The following is a 22405-nucleotide window of genomic DNA, read 5'->3' as shown; positions in this document are numbered from 1 at the left end:
TTAAGACAATCACGTTGGCTCTATAGATGTAGCCACGGTTAGGACAATCCCATTGACGCTGGGGATGTAGCCACAGTTAAGACAATCGCATTGGTTCTAGAGATGTAGGCACAGTTAAGACAATAGCATTGGCTCTAGAGATGTAGCCACAGTTAAGACAATCCCATTGGCTCTAGAGATGTAGCCACAGTTAAGACAATCCCATTGGCTCTAGAGATGTAGGCACAGTTAAGACAATAGCATTGGCTCTAGAGATGTAATCACAGTTAAGACAATCCCATTGGCTCTAGAGATGTAGCCACAGTTAAGACAATCCCATTGGCTCTAGAGATGTAGCCACAGTTAAGACAATCCCATTGGCTCTAGAGATGTAGGCACAGTTAAGACAATAGCATTGGCTCTAGAGATGTAGCCACAGTTAAGACAATCCCATTGGCTCTAGAGATGTAGGCACAGTTAAGACAATAGCATTGGCTCTAGAGATGTAGCCACAGTTAAGACAATCCCATTGGCTCTAGAGATGTAGCCACAGTTAAGACAATCCCATTGGCTCTAGAGATGTAGCCACAGTTAAGACAATCCCATTGGCTCTAGAGATGGGCAAGATGTTTTGACTAAAAACAAATACAAAGAAATGCGCCCAAAGGCGTCAATGAGAGAAAGTCGACAGTAAAATCGTCTGAAACGTATGACTTCAAACTTATGGAATTCGTTTTTCAATGTCACATTTAGAAATCAGGACCAATCTTTTTTCTTTTTTTAAATGTATCAAGATGAGACAACTTGAGTGAATTCTAAATCTGGGCTGCTTTAAATAGACGCATTCACTTAAGTCTGTACAAATATCTGTAAATCGTTAGAATGGCATTTCCTCTAACAACCTACTTCAAATTAACATCATCTTCCTAGTAGTAGTGGAAAGATGGTATAAAGAATCTTGACCAGACTTCAGCGCCATGTGTACAAGTAAACATGAAAGCTAAGACCACAAGATGAAATAACACCCCCAAAGACATAATTTATAAAAATTTGGTTATGTGAAAAATAATGTTACAATGCTGGTATCTTTATCTGACTTTTAATGAGGATGTTTGCTGTCGTGTATCATTTCCAATGACTATTAGTCTAAAGACTATTATACTATTCATATCTTAGTCTACTCACATGTCAGCTTCGTACATTATTCAAGCCACTGAAAGGCTAAGTAATCTCTACGATGGCTTTTATGGTACAGCCCCCCCCCCCCCTAATCTAGTAAATATTAATATGGACAATTAGGAGGGGAAATGTATTAATTATAAATATAAGGCTTTTAATGGTCACGATGAAAGAACTAAAAATATGTATAGCATTGGACTAAATGTGTAGATAGTGGATTTCTTGAGTTGAAGGGTTGAAAGTGTTGAGCTTAAAGAAACATTTCACTAAAGGAAAAAAAAAAAAAGCTTTTTTTAAAAAATCTGATAAAGGCAACAGAGTGTGATGAAGACAGGGGTGGGAGTGGTTAGGCTGAGACATACAAAGCAAGTAGTTTGGAGATCATTCTATAGACATACGAGTGTGTGTGCCAGCACTGTGTCCCCTTGTTCCAACACGGGATTCCGAGAGACAACAGACAGTAACAAGTGTCGAGACTGGAGGAGCACTTTGGTGCTTAGCTGCACATTAAAGCCGAACAATCCAACAAAGTAGTAACGGAACCAAAAGTCTTGAAATTGCATTTCTATTAACGGGATCCAATCCACAGGGATAGTACATATCGTTCAGATTGCTAATTATCGACATCTACTAAGTTGCCTCCTTTAAATAAATACACACACACACACACATAAATTCGCTAATTGTCTTCCGGTATAGCAGTTCTTTTAAACACACTTTAAACTTGGTCAGATAACACAAACAGAAGCAGAAATGAACATGGTTAAATACAGCTATATGTTGACTTCAGACATGGGCGAACACAAGGCATTGGGGCCAGTCAACATTTCTTAGTGCTACTTAGTGTGCAGTAAATATACACCCAAGTACAATTTCAGTATATGGGACATTTCTCTTCAAGCCTTCATTTCTCTGACCCCCCCCCCCCAGCCCCCGTCAAAGTTGTAAGGCATCCAAAACCTGTGACATCCCAAAATCTGAAGGTAAAATTGCTAGTTAATGGAGAAACAAAAAACGGAAGCTGGTGTTAATTTAAACTCGCTCTGACGTAACACAAGAAACTCGTCACAAACACACATGTATGAAACACACACACACACACACACACATTTAATGAAGAAAAGGAGTCGCTGAAAATAAAAACGGGTGTAAAAGGGGCGGTTAAAAGAAAAAAAAAAGGGGGGGGAGGGAGATTCAAGTGAATCACGTGTCTGTGGTGGAACTAGTGGAATTGGAGCGCCATGGTTTCTAAATGACAGGTGAAGTCACACACACACACACACCCAAATGACCACTTGAAGCATTGAATAAGCGTAGAATAAGGAGACATCTTCTTAGACATACTGACCCTCCAGATGCGCAGCTCCCAACGTTTAAAAAAACAAAACTAAAAACAAACAAACAGAATAGAGAAAAGTAAATAGTAGAGTCTAAGTACTAACCTGTATGGATCCGAACGTGCTGTTGCAAGTGGGAAAGCTGTTTAAAGGCCCGGTCACAGAAGGAACAGATGTGCTTTCGCACACCCGTGTGCACCAGACTATGCTGGGCCAACTGCTGCTTGCTGCGGAACATCTTCAGGCAGGTCAGGCAAGGGTGAGTCTTCTCCAGCTCCCTCCCTGGCCCGTGGCCGGAAGAGGAGGCCCCGATGGAGTGGTCGTCCATGAGGCCAGAAAGGGACTGGCTAGCCCGCTCCGATAACATTGGTATCCCGTGTGGGTGGTGTCTCCCGACCAGGTCTGCGAGGGTCTCGTCGTTGCCGTGACCTAGATGAGACCCCGTGCTGCTGGCGCGAATCAAGCCCAACGTGCCAAGATGGCCCATCATCGAGTTTGGTGGCAGCGGTCCCGGCATTAGTCCACCGTCAGGCGACTTGTTGAGGTTGGAGGCCACCGCCGCTATCGTTTCTTCTATAAGTGACGTAGAGTGGTGGCCCTGGGGCCGATCACCTGACGACGAATTGTAAACGCCCCGAGAGAGGTCACGAGCGTCATTGCGGTTGTTGCCCTCAGACAAGAGCGTGGAGCCCGGCCGCGAATGAAGCTGGCCATTGCCACTGTCCAAACCATACATCCCTCCGCGGCCGTTATGGCTGTTTGTGTTGTTGTCCATGTTCTGCTGTTGGGAGTGATGGTCCACTAAGCTTTGGTGTTGGTGGGACTGGTGTTCCGCGAGACCTCTCATGTGTGGAGGCAACTGCTGGGCGCCGTGCTGCTGCTGATCCACTGTCCCTAAATTATGCTGACCTCCGCCCATGGAAGGCGGTCGGCCTCGAGAAGACATGGAATCTAACAAGTTTTGAGACTGCTCAGGATTGAAACCACCCTGATCAGGCAAACCATTGCCGTTCCCAGCTAGCCCAACACTTCCATGTCCATCTGACGATAATGAATTTCCCATTCCACCGCCATGAACACCCCGACTGTCACCCCCGACGGGTGTCATGTTTCTCATCGGCTGGTTCTGCCTGTCTGACAAGGAGCCTCCCCCTAACCCAGAGAGGGGCCGGTTTCCTCCTCCTAGAGACCCGAGGTCTCTTCCTCCTTCGTTTAATCCTATCCTATCGTGCATCTGGTTCTGCCTTCTCCCGTTCGCCGACACTGAATCTATAGTTTGATCAGGGTTACGTCCCGTGGTCAGATCCACCAATGACTGTGAAGAGTGACCACCGCCGGCGAGGTGCTCTAAAGAGCTGCCCGTTTCGCTGAGATCGAGCATGCTGTGAGCAGCATGCTCCGCCATACTGTGAGCGTGCTCCAGGGCCGAGTGCTGGTCGGTCATACTGACCACTGTATGCTGCTCTACCAAAGACTGGCTCATCTGATGGTGTTCTGGATGTTGCTGTTGTTGAGTTGGTGTGCTAAGGTTCTGAGGTGGCATTTGGTGAGCAATACTTGATGTGTTTTGCTCATCTCTGAAAAATAAGAAGAGTGCCTAGAATCATTACTTTCAAATAGAATTGATTCTGTTTTAAATTCAATGCACATGATTAATAAGATTATAAAGTAAAGAAATGTGCTAAGAACACATTAATGATTATATACCAGAATATTGTTACAAATATAGAGACATTGCTTAATACTGGAATATGGTGAATGTTCCTGAAAACATATCGTCTTACCAGTGGCGCAGCTAGGGTGGGGGGAGGAGGGGGGAGACTGAAAATCCCCCCCGGGCACCCACTTGAGTGGCCCCAAAATGAGTGTTTTTTTACATTAAAAATTAAATATTACGCAAAATGCAGGGACCCCAAAAGGTCAAGTCCCCGGGCCCCCAAACGATGGGAAATTCCTGGCTACGCCCCTGAGTTTTACAATTCATCGGCAATATTGAAATCATGTTTTGCCCACGACCTTATTTGTTTTCTGAGTCTAGCCCATGGTCAGCAGTCAAAATACATCTTCTGCTAAATGATTCTGTACATTCAGACATGGAAAAAATTACATTACCGGTATAGACATGTTTGTGGGTGTACTATCATTAGGAAAAGTTGACTTGTATTTTGTGGGAACCATTTAATTTAACCCTTCACACTTTCCAATGTATACCACTATAGGCCTACAGGGCGATTCAAAAAGAAAGCGCCAAAGCCATCACGCATCTATTCCTTTTGAAAGCAATTGAATGGACTGAATTAGCGGGCACTTGATACAGGAGTTCTCTTTTGTTTCACTGGGTGCCATTTTCAACTTGTCGATTTCAATTTGTCTCTGTAGGAAAGTCACTTGCTTATTTGCCTTCAACATGGCGACTCCCCGGAAGAAGGCGTTATTGTGTGTGGGTTTGCGAAAACAAACGCCACTGACACAGTGCAGTGGACCTGTTGGGGGTATGTTAAAGACAAAGTTTTGTGTTGCACTGTTGCCAGTAAAGATCAACGACATGACTAACTGAGTAACATCTGCACTCAGCACAGTGGACGGAAGACATCCTGAAAAGTGTTTGGGAGGAATTTTTCTATCTGCTTGATGTTGTCCGTGTGGTGGTCACGTGGAGCACTTGTATAACACGAAATAAAAAGTTGTATACACTTTTTTGGAACATAGCACAAATCGTTTTGGTGCATTCTTTTAAAACTCTTATTCTATTATTTATGATAGCCGTAGAAGAAACAGAAGAGTGGATAGAAAAGAAGGTGTAACCCGCAATAATTGGCCTCTGATCTACGTGGCTAAGGCTTAGAGATGAACTTAGTGGCTAAGGCTTAGAGATGAACTTAGTGGCTAAGGCTTAGAGATGAACTTAGTGGCTAAGGCTTAGAGATGAACTTAGTGGCTAAGGCTTAGAGATGAACTTAGTGGCTAAGGCTTAGAGATGAACTTAGTGGCTAAGGCTTAGAGATGAACTTAGTGGCTAAGGCTTAGAGATGAACTTAGTGGCTAAGGCTTAGAGATGAACTTAGTGGCTAAGGCTTAGAGATGAACTTAGTGGCTAAGGCTTAGAGATGAACTTAGTGGCTAAGGCTTAGAGATGAACTTAGTGGCTAAGGCTTAGAGATGAACTTAGTGGCTAAGGCTTAGAGATGAACTTAGTGGCTAAGGCTTAGAGATGAACTTAGTGGCTAAGGCTTAGAGATGTCGGCTGTTAAAACAGAAATCAGTGCTCTAGGAGCGATGTTAATAAGACATCTTCTAATATTTCAAGTATATATTTCACGGGTAACGGTAAGTGTAACCTTTACAGTACATAATCTAGTTTGTTAGTTTGCAACGGCTATGCCTGCGCTGGATGTGGCAAAATATGTAGGTCGCTGCTGGGTCTGCTGTAGCCTTAGTATTAGTTTCCAAGTAACGTAAAAATGAGAACAACTGTTAATAATGTCTGGATAAGTGGCATACATACATCTCAGTGTAGTGATGACGTCACCTGGCCATTTGGGTCATCCTGACCTATACAAATGGCTCGTGAAAATCGATGAATTTATAAGACGAGATCTGTAGTGGTGAAGCTACTAAGAGTTAGGGCATAGGCCTTCAAGGAATGTATATTGTCTATAATTCTTATAACGTAAGCATGTGTATTGTGGCACATTTCGCTATGAATCATTTCTGTACTGCGGGGCTAACTTGTGTGTAATTTTGTTTAAGTTATCACTCTATATTACAAAAAAAAAAAAAAATTTAACATTGTGGGGGAAATGTCTGTAATTAACAGATTATTTAAATAGCCAAGTGATCCCAGCAGACGATACTGTGGAAGGTGCTAATGAAAACCCCACCGTCAGTCTATCATACAACATTTCCCCCCCCCCCTCTCTCTCCAATCAACAGCCTTCAATGACAGCCAGCCTCCCAACACAGTGAACTCTCCCGCAACCTCATCTTCACCTTTCTCTTTTACACACTCAAACACAGGGCCAACAACTCCTCAAATCTACCCCACCTTACCCACAGCGCCACCGGAGAAAAAATATTGGGGGGGGGGAGGGAAGAGGGGGTCAGGGCAGGATAAACTGTTAGCGCCAGTCAAGCAAGGACAGAACCATTCGCACATGGCACACGCTTGTAGTCTCTAGATCTCATCTCGACTAGATCTAGCAGAGGAGGAGAGAGGGTGAAGCACACATGCAAACTAGTTTAAAAGGTCAACTGGCTGGACTTTTTTTTTTTTTTTTTTGGGGCAGTTGTAAGCAATTGGCATAGAGCTATTTCTTTTTTAAATGCCTCCACTTCAAGTAAACTTTACAATTTAAACCCCAAAATGTTAACAATACAGCTCGCAGTGAGGTGCAATCGGCTAATACTCCTGTTTAAATAGATCTGCTTCCATTAAAGCATTCCTAGAGCTTTAGAAATATTTCCCGCACTAAAAGACTAAATGTTGTAGGTACATATATTACGTGACCTTGTCTTCACAGTTCTCTGTTACATGACCTCACCTGAGCAGACTAAAGCGAGGGTGGCTCGGCAAGGCTGAGTTTGTTTTTTTCCCGCGCGATCCATCCAAGTGTTAAGCGCGGGCAATAAGGAGAATGGTCAGGGCGATGTGATTGGTGTTTCTGGCCCAATAGGTTACCTTCATAAAATGGGACAAGCACCAACACACGTTTTCTAATGTAGACTTGTGACTAGATATAAAAATAGACTTAGGAACATTCGCATACTATTATAGGTCAGGGGTTCTTAACCTATGGGTAGCGACTCACTTGGAGGTCGAATGACGATTCTCCATGGGGTCGCCTAAGACCAAAGGAAAAAAATAGATTTTTGTCTCAAAGAAACAACAACTTAACATCGTACACAATGTATGATGGGCAGTTAGTATTTTTTGTACTCTAATTGTCATTTGAAGATACCGGTATATGCATTTACAAAGATGCTGCTCCGAGTATGCTTGGGTGGACTGCATCTCAAAGTTTTGGTACAGAATGAGTCACCAAAAGTCATCGGAATAAGTAATTCAATAAGAATTACACTATTTAAAAAAAAAATTACAAAGACAGTTTATGTGGAAACACAAACTCAAAATCGGCCTCCGAAGTGGTCCACCCAGGCAGGTAAAAAGGCAGGTTTTAATATTTACAGAAAGAACATCAAAATGAAATTCTATCAAAGACAAAATTACAGAGAAGAATGGAGCAAGAAGGTTGACAGATCTTGTGTGGTGCCCCAGCGTCACAGCAGACCAAAGGATAGGTGAAAATGAATGTGAAGGTAGATCTAATTGATCTTTTTTTTTTTGTAAAGGGTCAAACTCTTATTCAAATCCTAAAAAAAAAAAAATCCATTAAAAAATTAAAAAACAATTCCTTTAGTTAAGTGTCTTACAGCAATCGTACAGCCCTGCAGTTCACGCGATAATATGAAAAACTACTTATTAATTGTTTTAAATTATGTCCAACTTATATGCATACTAAATAATTTTTTTCTCTTTAAAAAAAAAAGTATAAACATTTTTTTGTGTAAATGTAGTAGTTAGTATGACAGAACTTAGTTTACTTAGCATACATTTGTCTAAAAAAAAATTGACAAAAAATCTAAAACCATTTGCATAAATGTTATAAATATGATAAATTGTCATCTCCCCTACTAAAGAGCCTCCAATGTTTGTTACTATTACTAGTGAATAGTTGTAAAAGTGGTGTATTTTTATTTAAAAAAAAAACTGCTTGCATAAGTGATTTGAAAAAATTAGATTTTTCGCTTTCAGAAAAGAAAAAAGTAGACGTTGCATCAGACAAAGTTCTAAAATGATTTTTTTTTTAAATTAGAAAACAAAACCAAAACAGGAAGCGATCTTTAGCGAAGAAAGTAAACTACCGAACATGCCCCCTGGGTTGACATCTTTGTAATCTTCACTGAGTTAAAACAGGATTTTCCAACCTAGTTAAATACAGAAGTAACCTTGAAGCAGCAGATGACAACCACTCTGGTCTTGCAAAGACTGACCCAATCATTCCCGATTGGGTGAAACAGAAACAAGCTCAACCTTCGCATTGACGTTAGATTTTTTTATTTTTTTTTCCACAAAAAACTGTCTCAAAAATTGTGTAGCATGGCAGGATACAGTTACCCGAGCAGTTTAAAATGTTCCATCGTGCCTTTCAAATAGTCACAGTCCAAAACACGAATATTGTGAATGCTCTATTGAAAACTAAATAAATCCAAATCATAAAGATAACATTGTATGTATTATTTAGCCTATCAGCAGCAATATCTTCTGTTTCGTGATTGAACATACAGCTTTGACAAGCATAGCAGATATTTAAATTATAATGATGATTTTATGGCTGGGGGTCGCCGCATAGTTGGCAATCACAAAAAAGGGTCGCGGAACTAAAAAAAAAAAAAAAAAGGTTGAGAACCGCTGTTATTAAGTAGACCAGCAAGGGTAAAAAGGGATAACGATGAACGTGTCAGCAGACGGCAACTCTACAACAAGACAAATGTTTTATAAGCTAAGCATTCGTCAGTTATTTGAGAAAATGGTTCATTATTAGTAAGACTTGCATTACAATACAAGCATCTGAAACATTTTCACTGACACGAATAGTAACCCTATTTTTCTGAACACACATGTAATTGTAAAAATATGTTTGTTTTAAAAAGTGGGACTTTGCAAACGACAACCCTCTCGCCCCTCTCCCTTTTGACTCCATTCTTGTACCAGCATCATGTTTCTTCTTCTTCCTTCTCATTTTACATGTCGGAGGGTTCAGATCAGTAATTTCAGATCTGAGATGAACTGCGCAGTGGTTTCCAGATCCGACAGTTCTCCGTATAGTTTTTGTTCTGTAGGAGGGTTTTGGGGCCAGAGCCTTGTTCGGGCCTCTTGACATAGTATGCAGCTTTGAAGGACTTGTTATTATGTATTATCCTCTCTTTCCAGAGCTGAACACTACTGATCAGAGACAACTAATGTCATACCAGTTGGCGCCAAGTCCAAAAAGTAAGCTGAACATAATGATGGAAGTGTTTTGTCAACAGTTAATTATGGACGTTATTCTCGGGACCACTAGTTGTGAAAAGATTGAGGTGGTCGAGTGCTGGTGAATTATTACAAAGCACGCGTCGTTAGTTCAAACCCTGACAGGGCACACTCGATATATCAACAGATCAAAAATATAACAAGTACCGGTTCAGAATAGTAAAAGTAGAGGCTTGTCGAAAGGAATTTTGTTTTAATGTGAAAAAAACAAAACATTAAAGGCAAAAATGTTTGAAAATAAAAGATTATCTGAACAATAATAGTTCATTTTGATTCGTCTTTAAACATGTCTCGAGGCCACACCAGTATTTAATATTCTAACTGTAAAACAGGCTAACTTGGGTGTGCAATGTACAGAGGATTGTATTTGTAAGAATGTATTTCCTAGCACTATGACACCCGCTCCCCTGTCCACTGAGTCCACACACGTCACAGATCTTCACAAGTCTGCCGCCACATCAACCGACGCCATTAATCAGCCCGCTCCAAATCAAAGTCGCCCGATTCATATGTTTAACTTCACGGGGGCCTGCCTGCCTCCACATCGCGCGCCATTAGCTTGGGGCAAAGTTCTTTCTTAATAATCAATCAATCGATAGCGCCTGTTCTGTGCTAACCCCGGTCTCACGTCTTCAGCACGCGCATGTCTCCCAGCGTCACATGCCTGGTAAGCCTTGGCCTCCAGCCTGACATTACTCGCCATGTCATGGTGGCCGGCCATCTCTCGACATGTTCTATGTAAGACCGAAAGAGAGACAGAGAGAGAGAGAGAGGGGGAGGGCTAGGCAGGCCACTCGCATGTCCAGTACCGGTATCTATGAAACTGCGCACTGGTTGCCAGAGTAGAAAATGAATTACGTGGGTTGATGAAGTGACAAGGTAGGTGAAAAATACTTCATGGACATGTATATGGCCTGTTCCGAGTCATTCAAGGAGCGTGTCTAATCCTAATGAAGGGACTGTGTGGCCAACACAAAAAACAAAGCGTCTGCTCACAATTGATTAAAGCTAGTCCCTTTAGAGGAAGGTTGGAATTTTATCCCAGAATTCCCAAGCCCTAGATCTATTAGAACGCGCATTTGAGCAAGTCCACAATCAAATGAAAGTATTTTTTAAACTGCTTCTATATAGCGCATCTTTTATGTTTATAGCAGGCTCAGTGCGCTATGGTCCAAACTGTCATGCTTATAGCAGGCTCAGTGCGCTATGGTCCAAACTTTCATGCTTATAGCAGGCTCAGTGCGCTATGGTCCAAACGTTCATGCTTATAGCAGGCTTAGTGCGCTATGGTCCAAACTTTCATGCTTATAGCAGGCTTAGTGCGCTATGGTCCAAACTTTCATGCTTATAGCAGGCTCAGTGCGCTATGGTCCAAACTTTCATGCTTATAGCAGGCTCAGTGCGCTATGGTCCAATCTCTTTTGAAGACCAGTGGGTGGAAGGGGTGTCTTGAAGAAAGTCGTGCTTTTAGGCGCTGGGACAAACACAACTCTGCTCGTGTCGGGATTCGAACTCAAGCCCCCTTGTAGGTGGCCAAGCCATAGCCATGCTCTCATCCACACATCCCACGATGTGTAGTGTGGTGGCTAAAAACGAAACCACTAATGCGGGTGTAAAAAGTGCTGCATTATTTTATTTCAACCTACCGGCACGCCGCGATATTCAACCTTTTCACACACACACACCCCGATATAGTTTCAACAGAAAGTCGTATATGTCGCATACATAACAATTCGTTTATTTTTATTGTTTAGCTGCATACTCTACTAAGAGTCCCGAACAAGACTCGGGTCCCGAAAGCCTCCTATAGAAGAAAAACTATATGCTGAACTGCCTGATCTGGAAACCACTGCTCGAGCTATAGGACTACTCGTCTGTACCCTTCAAGATGAAACATGAGAAGGAAGAAGAATAAGTTAAGTCAGCTGTGGTATAATGTATAGATCTATAAGTCTGTGTCAGTAATAAAATTTGAAGTAAAATTCCCTCACATCCCAGAACATCTTAGCAAACTTTTGTTTTGTGGGAGGACTAGGCAGGCTGGAGGAAGAATGCAGCCTTAGAGCAAGATACGGCGATGTATCCTCAAAGCTTACATCAACTCAATCTTGTACAATTGTGTACACGTTCTTTCTCCCACTTGCCACCCTCGGATGAAGTCAAAACGTTACACAAGCATGAATCTAACACACAAATTAACCAATTAATTAATTAATTAGTTTTGCTTGATAGAGAAAAAGGGAAATGTAAATACTAGTGTTCAGATATGACTATAAATGTGCAGTTCTTCCCTTTATAAAATACTACTCTTTTTTTTCTTTTGTGAGTAATTATTATATTTTTTCGTGTACGTTCTTGGGATTAGTGAAGTAAAAAGAAAGCTTAACACTTCGAGTAAGACAGACGGGGGAAAAAAAAGGGGGGGGGGAGTGTATGGTAACCCAGTGTTGTATGCCGGTACATGTATGCATCCCACTTACAGATTGAAATTGCTTCAAAGTTCAACATGTCAGAGCTGCGAATGTTTCCTGTCTCACCCCCTGCCATGCAGTACGGGGGCATGGTGCGACAGTTTTGGGGGGGGGGGGAAGAGCTGTGGGCGTTCAACGTGCTTCATGTAACACTGCTGTCAGTCTATGCAGAACAAGCAGGGAACTCGGACACTATCGAATGACCTTGATCTGAGCTAGTCACTCCACCAAATTTAAATCGATTCACAAATAACTGCAAATATCTATTAGCACCCCTGGCCCAGAATAGAGTCCTTGATCTATAACTATTTAAAATCAGGAAAAAGACAAGATATTTCCCTCTCAAAGTTATGGGATAAGTGCGTGCATTAACGAGCATTTCTCATAGCTTGACCACTGTCCAGCAGATATCAGTTGCATCCTTAAAATCACATCTCTTCTACATTTGTGCCCAGTGAATTGGCTAACGTTTAGAAATACTGTCCCTCACAAAAATGGTTCACTGACAAATAAAGCACGTGTCAGATGACGTGGTGGAGACTAATCATCACGTGACGCTTTCTTTGAAGCACGAGGTAATAAAGTACACACAAAGTTCATCCAAAGATGACATGGGGGATTAGAATGGGGAAAGAGAGATTCATGTCAGCAGACAAGAGAAGACTCATCTTGCAAGACAAACCATGGTAAAACATCTCATAACTCCATTTGAATTGCAGTGATATATATATTGCAGTATTGAGTCCTTTGACAGATATCTCCCCTTTTAAAATATAAAACACTATAAGTTACCACCAATTGATTAATGAATTGGCTGATGTTCTTTATCCATTCATCTTTCGTCTTCGATTATGAATAATTGTGCAAATTTCAGCTTGATCTAAAAACAGGAGGCGGGAGAAAAAAAAACATAAAAAGACAGACAGACGGACTGAATCAGTAGAAACTTTGTAAACACTAGATTATTTTTCAAATTAAATTTAAAATATGTTCCACCTTCTATAAACTTTTTTTTTTTCAAAAAAAAAAAAAAAACCTTAATCCGTAACAATTCGTTTTTTTATTTGTTGTTTTTTATAACACTCCCCAGACACTAAATATTATTTGTAGTTCAAACTAGCAAGCTCCTCTAAATGACTAGATAGAGACAATGGCATCATCAGATCAGAGTTCAAACTAGCAAGCTCCTCTAAATGACTAGATAGAGACAATGGCATCATCAGATCAGAGTTCAAACTAGCAAGCTCCTCTAAATGACTAGACAGAGACAATGCCATCATCAGATCAGAGTTCAAACTAGCAAGCTCCTCTAAATGACTAGACAGAGACAATGCCATCATCAGATCAGAGTTCAAACTAGCAAGCTCCTCTAAATGACTAGACAGAGACAATGCCATCATCAGATCAGAGTTCAAACTAGCAAGCTCCTCTAAATGACTAGACAGAGACAATGCCATCATCAGATCAGAGTTCAAACTAGCAAGCTCCTCTAAATGACTAGACAGAGACAATGCCATCATCAGATCAGAGTTCAAACTAGCAAGCTCCTCTAAATGACTAGACAGAGACAATGCCATCATCAGATCAGAGTTCAAACTAGCAAGCTCCTCTAAATGACTAGACAGAGACAATGCCATCATCAGATCAGAGTTCAAACTAGCAAGCTCCTCTAAATGACTAGACAGAGACAATACCATCATCAGATCAGAGTTCAAACTAGCAAGCTCCTCTAAATGACTAGACAGAGACAATGCCATCATCAGATCAGAGTTCAAACTAGCAAGCTCCTCTAAATGACTAGACAGAGACAATGCCATCATCAGATCAGAGTTCAAACTAGCAAGCTCCTCTAAATGACTAGACAGAGACAATGCCATCATCAGATCAGAGTTCAAACTAGCAAGCTCCTCTAAATGACTAGACAGAGACAATGCCATCATCAGATCAGAGTTCAAACTAGCAAGCTCCTCTAAATGACTAGACAGAGACAATGCCATCATCAGATCAGAGTTCAAACTAGCAAGCTCCTCTAAATGACTAGACAGAGACAATGCCATCATCAGATCAGAGTTCAAACTAGCAAGCTCCTCTAAATGACTAGACAGAGACAATACCATCATCAGATCAGAGTTCAAACTAGCAAGCTCCTCTAAATGACTAGACAGAGACAATGCCATCATCAGATCAGAGTTCAAACTAGCAAGCTCCTCTAAATGACTAGACAGAGACAATGCCATCATCAGATCAGAGTTCAAACTAGCAAGCTCCTCTAAATGACTAGACAGAGACAATGCCATCATCAGATCAGAGTTCAAACTAGCAAGCTCCTCTAAATGACTAGATAGAGACGAATGGTATCATCAGATCAGAGTTCAAACTAGCAAGCTCCTCTAAATGACGATAGAGACGAATGGTATCATCAGATCAGAGTTCAAACTAGCAAGCTCCTCTAAATGACTAGACAGAGACAATGCCATCATCAGATCAGAGTTCAAACTAGCAAGCTCCTCTAAATGACTAGATAGAGACAAATGGTATCATCAGATCAAAGTTCAAGCAATTTAAGGAGTTCGTTTAGAGAACTACAAGAAATTAAGAAACTTTGCTAACTAAACTCTCGTGTGGAGTTTTTGATCTTCCATCGAGCGCCTCCCCAGGTGGCGGATAGGGGAATGCCCTCCAGATATGGTGGGTACCGGGGAAATAAAATACCCGGGGTGGACCAAAATCAAACCTGCTGCCTTGCAGGAAGTGGAGGGATCCACAAAGGCTAGGGCACCTTACCCGAAAATAAAGGCAGCTATCCAGAGAGCTGAAAGGGGCAGCCCCCCAGATGGTTATGCACAGGGCTAACAACTCTGTCATATAAAAAATACTGTTACGAAAGCTAATACACACAAGAAAACCCGGACAGATCTCAACGGAAAACGACCTAGGCCTGGAAAAGGACATGATTTTTGTTTTGCGACATGGAACGTGCTAAGCCTTTATAGAGCAGGTGCGCTAGCCCAACTTACTGAAGTGTTAAAGAAATATAGGATACCCCTTGTAGCCCTACAGGAAATCAGGTGGAAAGACTCGGACATTCTCAGAACCAAGGAGTATACTATATTTTATAGTGGTGGAAGCACTAACAACTTAGGTACAGGTTTTGCTGTTAAAAAGGAAATGGTAGGTAATGTCATTGGATTTAAACCTGTAAGTGATAGACTCTGCTCACTACGTTTGAAAGGAAAATTCTTCAACATATCATTTATCAATGTTCATGCCCCTACTGAAGATGCAGATGATAACACAAAAGAAGCCTTCTATGATGGACTGGAAAGAATTTATGATGAAGCGCCACAGCATGACATCAAAATAGTCCTAGGAGATTTCAATGCAAAAATTGGAAAGGAACCAGCATTCAGACCAATAATTGGCAAAGAAAGTTTACATGAAGAGACCAACAATAATGGCATAAGATTAGTGGATTTTGCATCAGGAAAAGGAATGTCTATCAGCAGCACAAAATTCCAACATAAGAATATTCACAAGGTAACCTGGATCTCACCTGATGGCAACACCCAGAATCAAATAGATCATATACTCATAGATAAGAGACATGGATCAGACATACTAGATGTAAGAAGTTTCAGAGGAGCTAATGCTGACTCAGACCACCTACTAGTAAAAGCTAAATTTAGACAAAGAATAAGTACCATACACAATTACCAAAGAAAGAGAGCACAGCAATATGATAGTCAAAAACTCACAAAGGATCCACTTGTTGCAGAAACTTATAGAATGGCACTCCAAACACAACTGACAACATTAGAAAAGGACTGCGAAAATAACATAAATGAGCATTGGGAAATAATAAAGCATGCTATCAAAAGAACAGCAGAAGAGGTAGTTGGATTTAAACAAAAGAACGAGAAAATAGGGTGGTATGATGATGAATGCAGACAAACTATAGAAGAGAAGAACAATGCCCGAATGATAATGCTACAGAGAGAAACCAGGAACACTAGACAGCAATACAATGAAGCAAGAAGAAGGGCCACAAAAGTTGTAAGAAAGAAAAAACGGGAATGGGAAAAGTCCAAGATCACTAAAATTGAGGAACTAGCAAAGGAGGGAGACATGAGAGGAATGTATATGAAAATTAAAGATGAAAAGAACGGATTTCAAGCTAGATCACACATGTGTGAGAACAAAGATGGTCAGCTTATTACAGAAAACAGCAGGGTCATTGAGAGATGGGCTGAATACTTTGAGGAGATACTAAATACCACTGAAGATGGAGACAATGGAGAATATGAACTGCCGCATGGGGGACCAGATCCCTTAGTGAACCCTCCAACACTCATTGAAACATCAGAAATAATTAGGACCATGAAGAATCACAAAGCACCAGGAGAGGACCAAATCACAGCAGAACTAATTAAATATGGAGGGAAAGACTTACATTCCCAAATACACAGACTAATATCAAGAATTTGGGAAGAAGAAGTAATACCAACAGAATGGGAAACGGCTCTTATAACCCCAATACACAAAAAAGGATCCAAGTTAAAGTGCTGTAATTACAGAGGAATCTCTCTACTAAATGTGACTTATAAGATACTGTCTAGGCTTATAACTAAGAGACTTGGAAAATATTCAGAAGAAATCTTAGGTGACTACCAATGTGGTTTCAGACCCAACAAATCCACAACCGACCACATCTTTGCACTAAGATGTATACTAGAAAAATGCCATGAATACAACATACCAATCCACCAACTCTTTATAGACTATAAAATGGCTTATGACAGTATCAGAAGGAAATACCTATATGACACACTACAGGATTTTGGAATACCCAATAAGCTGACAAGACTTATACATATGACATTAAACAACTCAAAAAGCAAAGTCATAATACAAGGAGAACACTCACGGGAATTTAGGATTAAACGAGGATTAAGACAAGGAGACGCACTTTCCTGCATGCTTTTCAACTTAACACTGGAGAGAGTTATAAGAAATATACACATAAACACAAGGGGAACTATTACTAACTACTTCAGGAGAGAAAACATGGGTCCACAACAAACAGGGACGATATACAGCCAACCTCTACAATACCTTGCTTATGCCGATGACATTGCCTTATTGGGTAAAGAAACCTCTGACATCGCTAGAGCCTTCATACAACTAGAAGAAGCATCTCGACCAGCAGGACTTGAGGTCAATGACAGTAAAACCAAGTACATCACAATGACAAGAGACAATCAAACAGAGGGACAAAATATCAAAATCAAGACCACGAATTTGAAATCGTCCAAACTTTCAAATATCTAGGAAGTACTATTAATTTCAAAAATGACCTACTAACAGAAATAAAGGAAAGAATAGCAGCAGGCAACAGGGCATTTTATAGCACCCACCATCTACTTAAGAGCAAAATGATTTCAAGTAAAACCAAGAAAATAATATACAAAACTATAATAAGACCAGCAGCAATGTATGGAAGTGAGACCTGGACACTGACAAAGACATCTAAAAATTTACTTAACACTTGGGAAAGAAAAATCCTTAGGAAAATCTATGGTGCCATACAGGATGAAACAGGGTGGAGGACACGCACTAACCATGAGTTATATCAATTATATGAAGACCCACCAATAGTGAACGAAATAAAAAAGAACAGACTACGTTGGGCAGGTCACCTTGAAAGAATGTCAGACAACAGAGGGGCGAAAATCGTATACAGGCAAAAACCAAAAGGCAGGCGACTCAAAGGCAGACCCCGAATGCGATGGATAGATGACGTGGAAGCAGATCTGAAGCAGCTTGGGGTTCGGGCGTGGAGACGAAAGGCCCAGGAGAGATCTGAATGGAAGGATGTGTTAAAGCAGGCCAGAGCCCTCCATGGGCTGTAGCGCCACTGGGATGGATGGATGGATGCTAACTAAACTTGGAAGTGACGTTTTTGACGCAGCCGTTTTGGCGCGAGATATTTTGACGATAAATCGAGAAACACGTAGCTTTTATTTTTTTCTAATAAAGTTTATTTCACTTTGCTAAATTATTGTATATATATAGTATGAATTCACCCCACCACCCTTGGTCCAGTCCTGCCTCTAACTGAATGTACACTTCAGTCCGAAGGTTTAGTAACAGGACTTCATAACATTAGCATCAGTTAGTGAAGACCCAACCGACCATGAGCCACGTGACGATGAAAACATGATTTGTCAATGACTCCGCCCTTGGAAGCCAAACCAAAGTTGTCCTTTGCCGTAAAGTCATCCTATAGTTTTTCACTTGGAATACGCTAATTCAATGATGCTATGTTGTTTGCGGTTTTTGAAATACAATTAATCCTAAATGAATAATTCAAATAATCTAGGCCAAAGATTAAACACACGCCAAAAGATATCTTTCTCGCGCGCGCACACACATTTGTATACATTAATGCTGTACTAAGCGGACCAAGGTTTTACGCTTGAAATCTGTGGACACTCGGGGCTATTAATATGTTCTATAAAACTCTTCTAGAGCTTTCTTTTCTATCAAGATTTTCTTTATTGGTATTTAATTCGTAACCACGTGGAGTGGAGACATAACGTGGAAATAGTTTCAGTTCAAGAGTCGAGTTAGCACGTGCAAGTGGCCCAGAAGTACTGCTCGGCGATAACATAGGTGTAAACAATAGAGGGACTTTAGTGTACACGAGAATTATAGTATAGGGGAGGCCTTAAGCCATCTATGAAATAACCGAGAAACTCTCGCGCTGTTAAGGTTATGGGGATGAAACAGCCAGAAAGTGTTCCAATGAAGTCAAATGCCCCCTGAGAGAGCCTCGTTTCGGGACTAACCAATGACGTGCAACGTACAAGTCTATTGATGAGAGGTTCCATCAGGGAATACTACGATAAGAAGGGAAAGGTCCGAGTCTTTTTTTGACACAAACGTAGGATGTCTTAATGTTGAAACAGGAGTACAGGAACAAGATCAAAATATCTTCATTAAAGCTTGTATATCAAGTATACCTATTCAATATTGAGTCATCTCATCTGCCCTTGGACTTTCGTCCTAAGGGTGCTGTGACAGTTCGCGTCACCAAATCCCTCCACTTTTCCCGATCAGCAGCTGTTCTTAGAAGGATACCAAAAGAGAGGCCGGCCCGTTCTTGTACGTTATCTAGCCAGCTTTTTCTTTCTTCCTTCGTGCTCCCTCCACTGGACCTTGATGGACGACTTGAGCCGGTTTAAGGCACCACTGAGGTCGACAAGACATACATTGAACGTGCCACGTGGGTATGACCAATAGATTCTGTTCAAAGCCAGATGTCATCTATTCAATTTATATTTACTTATGAAAGTTCCACTAATCAATAAGGCGACATTGAGGTTTCTCAGTACAGTGAAAGATGTCAACCTGGCCTTTGAATTGACCCTAACAGGGTCTGTTAATATGGCTGAGTGAGTTTTGTCCAGGTACGACATTATCAAGTTCAAAGATATTTACCAGAATGTCTTATGTCGGGGATTGTGTCAAACTTAAATCTCGTTAGCAAAGATCCACCAGAGAAAGATGTTTAAACACATTTCCAGCGCAATTCAAACGTTTTGAAAGATACGAGAAGCCGCCATCATCTTTAATCACTTGAACTTACAACCACATTCTTTCTTGGACTGTCTCTATGGCAACCACATTCAATCCCTAGACTTGATACAACCACCCTCGGTCTTAAACTGTCTATATGGCAATCTATGAGAAATGGCGATATTAATCTTTATAACAACCACCTTCAATCTTAGACTGTCTCTATTGTGAATTTGTACAGTGTTAGATGCGCTACAATCATATTGTATTCGGCGCAACTGACATAACACTACTGGCGTCTAGAGTGTGAATTATCTTATCTTATCTTATATAATACAGACGTTACTTCAAAAAAGAAGATGATTACGTCCTACGCGTCATGCATTTAGTCATGCATATTAACCAATGACTTAAATTCTGCCAAGTCACTGGTTTTCCTGGCTAGCTCAGGCAACCCATTCCATGCTCTAATAGCACTAGGGAAGAAGGAGTATTTGTACAAATTTGTCCTAGCATATGGGACGAGGAATGTGTCTTTATCTTTGTGTCTTTCAGAGTATTTTATTAAATTTTGTTTTTGTATTTGAAGATTAAATAATTCAGCTAATACATTTGCTATATACAAACCAAATTAAGTAATTACGACTAATTGATAAACTAATTTGATGATTTTTTTTATAATTGATTCATGTGTTGTCATCGAGCATGAAATTGTATATAAAATTCGATGACGATTGGATGAGTCCAAAATCCAAACAACTTAAAAGAAATGTACAGAAATAGTTAATATAAAGTGTTGAAAAAATACGAACATTTGGTCAGATCTTAAGATTTGAAATGTTTCTGTGTATCACCATGCAGCTTATCTTTGACAAGGCGCCAGATGGAATAGGGCTCACGCACCGCGAATGTAATGATTAACCATGGACGGTGTCGCTTTACAGGGTTTAATAGATCTTTGCCACACTGTATCAGCGGAAAGTAGCCTATAACAGGATTATCTGACATTGTCGAAATAATCTGTGCTCAGAAATTGCAAATCTGAAAAGCGCTTGGTGAGAGAGGGGGGGGGGGGGACATTCAAAACACGTACGATCTCAAGTTTAAATTCAGTACTGACGGATCAACTGTACAGAGACCTACTCAGTGCTCAGTCAAAATAATTAGATCTAGTACTGTTATGTGTGTGTTTATATGGTGACGGTAGGAAGAGGTTAGTGATTAGTTGTGAAGGATGCAACATAGGTGGCATTGTCGTCATTTCGTCTTAGTTAGGGGAAACGACTCCAGAACGTGAGACAGAAAGGTTGCGATATTGTAGTGGGTTAGATTTTGCTAAAAGATCATTTTACTAAAGTCTAGTACATTTATTTCATTTTTATCACAAGTTGATTTTGTCTATATTATAAATAATGTTCTATCTAGTTTTGTTCACAAAAGGAAGGTATTCAACTTATTTGAAGTTTTATTAGTTTAGATATATTACGCCTACAACGGTTTAGTTGTCTACCAGCAGTTTGGTGCTACAAGTCAACGACCAGTAACAAGTATCGAGACTAGTAAATGTGGTTTGCCATTGTAAGTTGTATTAAATCCTGATAACTTTGAAACACACACACACACAAAACTGATTAAATTTTAACTTCCAATGACGCCTTAAGGTCTCGAGTTTCGGAAAACTCATTTAATAAGAGAAAGAGAGAGGGACAGACAGCCAGAGAGATAGAAAAGTCATTTAAGAGAGAAAGAGAGAGATTGAGCATAGAATCTAAATCAAAGAAATACTCAAGAGCGTGGTTATGTCAGAGACTTGAAAAAACAATTGCAATCAAATAATACTACAGAAAAAAAATGAAAAAAAAAGTTGAGCGACAGAAAACTCGACGGAAATAAATGACCATTAATGTGTCTGGACTCAAAGAATAGTACTGAGGAGCGTAAAAAAAGAGAGCGAGAGAGGGTCTACTTGAACACGATGGAGGAATAAAACACATCAACCTGTGTAGCCCCCCTGAGCAAACTGAAAGAACTAGACTAGTGCTGTGGCTCAAGATCCCGGTAGGCCTACAGCAAACAGCACATGCTTTCGTCCCCAGTGAGATAGCGTACTCGGCGGCTTCCCGGCTATCACGCCATACAGCCCCCCCCCCCCCCCCCCCGGCTCTACCTTAGCTGTCTGTCAACGTTTGAAATGTGTCAGGTACCATATTATAAGCCACTGACTAGATTATCTGTACTGTGGCGGTATAGGTTCACTGTAATAGAGTTATCCCACAATTAGATCTATACGCCTGCATAATGTTCAGTAGACACTTTAAAAAAAAAAGTCATATCAATACGAAGTCAGAACTGTCCCTCAGATACATCGAGATATATTTTTTTTTTAAATCGTGACTTAATACCTTTGTGGACACAGCAGTGCGATTCACCCCGCCCCCCTCCTTTATTTGACAGACAGGCATGTTCATTAACAGTTTCTTAACCTAGATCTGGATTTAAAAGAAAAAAAAAAAGAATGAGTTCTGTTTATATACGTTGGTAATTTGTTGGTGAAAAAAAAAACAATTGGGGAGCTCAATAGAAGGGTAGATCTACATCACACGTCAGGATGCTTTATAGATCTATGTGCTTTCAGTGAAAAGAAGTTTTTTTTTTAGATGTTTAATATTGTCTCACCAACTTTCTTCCAATCCACTGCCACATTGACGCCTCTGCTCATAGCTGTACACTAGCTTTACAAACTCTTGTGACTGTTGCATATAGATCTACGT

At 40.7% G+C, this 22405-nt stretch overlaps 1 protein-coding gene across 14 annotated transcripts in view; it reads right to left on the bottom strand.

Annotated features, from left to right (window-relative positions):
* LOC106079820 (uncharacterized) overlaps positions 1–22405 on the bottom strand; it is a 67695-nt gene that overhangs the window by 30341 nt on the left and 14949 nt on the right. For all 14 annotated transcript variants that reach the window (XM_013241038.2, XM_013241027.2, XM_013241028.2 and 11 more), the window contains exon 2: positions 2601–4072. In XM_013241038.2, the coding sequence (XP_013096492.2) occupies positions 2601–4072 (1472 nt within the window). The remainder of the gene's footprint in view (positions 1–2600; positions 4073–22405) is intronic.

This window comes from Biomphalaria glabrata, chromosome 13 (assembly GCF_947242115.1).
Source record: "Biomphalaria glabrata chromosome 13, xgBioGlab47.1, whole genome shotgun sequence".
In the NCBI taxonomy this organism is placed as follows: domain Eukaryota; kingdom Metazoa; phylum Mollusca; class Gastropoda; family Planorbidae; genus Biomphalaria; species Biomphalaria glabrata.
The sequence above is the reverse complement of the archived record's forward strand: the minus strand, read 5'-3'. Positions and strand labels throughout refer to the sequence as shown.